General features: G+C 40.7%; 1 protein-coding gene across 2 annotated transcripts in view; it reads left to right on the plus strand.

The window, feature by feature from the left end:
• Window positions 1-5,000, plus strand: part of epha6 (eph receptor A6) — a 160,862-nt gene that overhangs the window by 28,016 nt on the left and 127,846 nt on the right. For both annotated transcript variants that reach the window (XM_060860667.1, XM_060860666.1), the window contains one exon: window positions 1,019-1,083. In XM_060860667.1, the coding sequence (XP_060716650.1) occupies window positions 1,019-1,083 (65 nt within the window). The remainder of the gene's footprint in view (window positions 1-1,018; window positions 1,084-5,000) is intronic.

Here is a 5,000-nt window from a genome sequence, read left to right on the forward strand (position 1 = left end):
CATAGAGAGTTGTGTTTCGACTGAAGTTTAATCTGGTTCTGAGTAAGTTGGCCATAAATATTCCGTAATTAAGTCCATCTAAATCTATCACCCGATCTAAGTGTAATCTCGCTTTCATCACCGGACGGCAGAGAAAACTTCAATGTGGAAATCTGGGGATAATTATGACCTGAGACCGCGTCATGGGGTCTAGACGGGGTATAATCCGATTTTATCCAGGCAGCCAAAGTGCCCAGCTCTCTAATTCACCTCTCCTTGTTTGGGTGTGTTGAGACGCGCAGATCCATCACTTCCAGTCATGGCGATCCGGCATCGGCAGGCAGATTTGATTATGGCGTACAGTAGCGCTCAGTCTGTCTGCAGATGTTTAGGGCATTTAGCCCTGCCTTGCACTCAGCGCAGATATTAGAGTAGCCGTCTGGCCCTCTGTTAAACACACCAGCTCTCGTGTATTACAAACACACCTATTGTTTGTATAACACCACAACACTCTGTGTACCATCATGGCTTTTTAGCACCACACACTTTCAAGCAAGGGGAGACCTGATACGTCCCAAAATACATCTCTCTTTACCTCCCTAGGCTGCTAAGATATCTAAAGCTCTAAAAGACAGACGGAATATCACACAGGAGAACGATTGACACTCCAAAAAATAACCCCAAAAAAAAGTTTGCACTGTAGCCACCATGGAGACGACGACGACACGCTTTATTGATAGCTACTGTAATTAAGTGTAGGCTTGGAGAAGAGGGAAATTGCACATTCGTCATATCAAATTAGCACGTATAGAAGTCTGTGAGGGCGGCCTAATGGCTGTGTTTTCACCCCTGCTGTAATCAGGGAGAACAGCTAAGGAAAGCGTCATCTGATGAAGGCTGGGCTGGACATTTTGTACACAACACAATCCCTAAGTAAAATAAATTCTAACAGAATACGCAGGATGTATTGGCAAAGTCCACTGGGTTTGATACGTAACCCTTATTTCCATCTAACGTTCTCTCTTTCTTTTGTCTGCAGTGGTTCTCCTGGACACCACAGCTGTATTGGGGGAACTTGGTTGGATGACCTACCCAGTAAATGGGGTAAGTAACATTACAGTTAAATTGCTAAAAAAAAAAAAAAAAAAAAAAAAAAGCTTTGTTTAAAAAAGCCATTTGATTTTTTTATTTCTTTTTCTTTTTCTGAATCAGTTCTCAAAACACCAATTTATTACTAAATGTCGACATGAAGCTTTTGGCATGCGGTAATTCTCCATAAGACATCGGTTTTAGTCCGGGATCAGGTATAATCTGCCCCTGGGGGAAAACTAGCACTTTGACAGAGTGCTTAATTTCAGTAAATTTGATATTTAGACATTCTGTAAAGTGGAATCTGGAGTGGAGCATGCCTAATTATTTTGGCAGCTAGAAAAACAGGGCAATATTTGCCCCCTGGAGTTGATTTTCAGGGGCAATTTTTTTTTTAAATCTCATCTTTTTTTATTCACAAACTTTCTAACTTTCTGTTAATCTTTGAAAGTTTTTCAAGTTTTTTTCTGGCCGTCATTAGCGTGACATTTCGGTATCGAGCCGGTCCATTTTCCACGTCTCATCTAATAGTTACCTAAAAAAAACTTTACCCTAATGCTCCTAAAAAGAATCAAGAATTTATTAGATTGTAAATATCTGGGGCATTTAAGCTATTTATGGTGGACCTTCTGACCCCGAACAAGATGCAGATTTTATATAGTAGAGAAGATTACAGTAGTTCAAAACACATTAGAGTAAAATATAGTTCAGTAGAGGGGGCACGGTGGCTTAGTGGTTACCTCACACCTCACACCACCAGGGTCGGGGTTCGATTCCCGCCTCCGCCTTGTGTGTGTGGAGTTTGCATGTTCTCCCCGTGCCTCGGGGGTTTCCTCCGGGTACTCCGGTTTCCTCCCCGGTCCAAAGACATGCATGGTAGGTTGATTGGCATCTCTGGAAAATTGTCCGTAGTGTGTGATTGCGTGAGTGAATGAGAGTGTGTGTGTGTGCCCTGCGATGGGTTGGCACTCCGTCCAGGGTGTATCCTGCCTTGATGCCCGATGACGCCTGAGATAGGCACAGGCTCCCCGTGACCCGAGGTAGTTCGGATAAGCGGTAGAAAATGAATGAATGAATATAGTTCAGTAGAATAGAGGAGATTGGGGAAGATTAGCGTATATTAGAGTAGAATAAAGTAGAGTAGATTAGATTAGATAAAGGGTAGATTAGAGTAGAGAGATTGGAGTAAAGGAGATTCACGTAGATTAGATTAGATAAGATTAGATTAGAGTGGATTAAAATAGAGTAGATCAGAAAATAGTTAAGGAGATTAGACTAGATTAGAGTTATTTACCGACTGAAACAGGTCTTTACAGATTAGTGTTAATTCTGTCACCTATTTTTAATTTAGTCTTAGTCTTGTGCCAAATGTCCTTGTTAGTTTTAGTCATATTTAGTCATTCACATATCTCTTTTTGTTAGTTGTTTTAGTCGACTAAAAGTCTCGTCGTTTTAGTCTAGTTTTAGTCAAAAGAAAACTCAAGGTATCTTAGTCCAGTTTTAGTCGACTAAAAGTCTTTTAATTTTAGTCTAGTTTTAGTCAAAAAATTGTAGTCTTTTTTTAAAATAACACATTTTTACTGAGATTATTACTGATAAACATTTCAGTAAAAAAAGTGTTTCACAGATGTTTCACTCGAACTTGACTCCACATCACATTTTTTACTTTATTAATAATGCTTTTAATTGTAATGCAAAGACCGGTCATCGGGACATAAGCTGTCGTGTACAATAAAAGAGCCTGCGGAGCGACAGGAAATATAATTTAACACAAAAAGCCTGACTAGACCAGGGGTGGACTTGCGCTCAGGATTTTCTTTTGAGCGCCGTGTGGACGAATTGTTTCTACACACACACTAAACAGCACGAAACCGCGAACTCGTGCAGAATATTTTAAAGGCGTAACAGCTGATGAAAAAGCAGAGACAATTGTAGACGAAAATGAAGAGAGATTTTATCTTAGTTTTTATTTTATACAAAACATTTTCGTCTCGTCTTTTTCCGTCAACAATAACGCATGTTAATTTAGTCTTAGTCAGCGTTTTTGGACAGCGGTGCAGTCTCGTCATCGTCTCGTCTTAGTCATGAAAAAAAAGGTTGTTGACGAACATATTTCGTCTCGTCTCGTCTGACGAAATTAACACAGATGAACTGTGTGTTATTACAGATGAACTGTGTGTAAAATATTTACAGGCTGTTTTAGAAATACATGATGAGCAGCTCATTAGTTTATGTATAAATAAACGTAGCGTTCATAATGAAGTCGTGCCTTTAAGAATTCATGTCAAGCTTAAAAGTTTTCATTCCTGCTAATCCTCATGGCTTATTACATCAAAATTCAACCCTGAAATGAATTCCTTAAGCAAAGAGTAAAGGCTCTGAAGAAATTCTCTCTTATTTTATGTTTTAATCAGAAACTTCTTCACTTCAATCCCTACTAGTTTTTGCTAGTATTAAGTATTAAGTATTAGTATTAAGTATTAGTAGTATTAGTAGTATTAGTATTAGGTAGTATTAATGTACTAATGCAGTAACCCAGACATCTCACCGGTTCAGGATGAGCTACGAGATCTTATTAAAGAGATATTAACACCTCAGATGATCTTCACACAATTCCTGTTTCTCTGTGAGACGCCCCGAGTGTTCGTTTACAAGTGTCTAAAATTTGAAGGTGTTCATCTTCAACTACTAAAATTCAGTGTGAGATTATCAACAGAGGGAAAAAAAAACACACGTCCTGACTGACTTTAGATCAGACTTGTGACTGGAGAACACTGGAGGAACTTGTATCTAATGCTTTGCACAACTGTAACGAGTTTTATACGAGGACCCGAATACCTCTGGACATCCCGTCATCGGAAAATAATCAAGCTTGAGGTAGAACCAGTAACCCAGGCGGCATCATAACAAACAGATGTGTAACAGATGAAGGTGTTGTGTAAAGTGTGGAATAATACGCTTGTAATGAAGCCGGTGGACTTTGCTGTTTTGTTCGAGTCCAGACGTAATAGACCCGTAAAAACGTAGCGAGCGACCGGCATCTCCCTACTGAACGTGACTCCAATGGTGATGCAAGGCAGAGACAGTTTTGTATTAGCGCTCGTGTAAAATGACCTACTATGCACTAGCTGGTGATTTCCCTGTGGCCCTGCTGTGCACATCTTCAGATTGGTTCAGCTCTTCCTCTGGAAACCACGGTGTGAAGGGAGGACTGATTTCCTCGGTAACACCACATGAGTTTTCATTTGTGGTGCAATAACAAGCCAACCCACATCTCTCCGATCAAATCAATAATTCATGCTCTAATATCCTGGATATAATTCTACCTGCTCTCACTAGGTAGTCTCTCACTCTGTCTGTCTCTCTCTCTGTCTCTCTGTCTCATTCTTACACTGTCTGTGTCTCACACTCTGTGTCTCTCTGTCTCTCTCACACTCTGTTTGTCTTTGTCTCTCTCTCTCTCACACACACACACACACACACACACACACACACACACTGTCTGTCTTTGTCTCTCACACACACACACACACACACACACACACACAATCTGTCTGTCTTTATGTCCCTCTTAGACACACTGTCTGTCTTTGTGTCTCTCTCTCACACACACACAATCTGTCTGTCTTTATGTCCCTCCTAGACACACTGTCTGTCTTTGTGTCTCTCTCTCACACACACACTCTGTCTGTCTTTGTGTGTCTCTCACACACACACACACACACACACACTCTGTCTGTCTTTATGTCTCACACACACACACACACACACACACACACACACACACACACACACTCTGTGTCTGTCTGTCTTTATGTCTCTCTCTCTCTCACACACACACACACACACACTCTGTCTGTCTTTATGTCTCTCACACACACACACACACACACACACACACACACACACACACACACACACACACACACACA

Source organism: Tachysurus vachellii, chromosome 24, assembly GCF_030014155.1.
Source record: "Tachysurus vachellii isolate PV-2020 chromosome 24, HZAU_Pvac_v1, whole genome shotgun sequence".
Taxonomy (NCBI): Eukaryota; Metazoa; Chordata; class Actinopteri; order Siluriformes; family Bagridae; genus Tachysurus; species Tachysurus vachellii.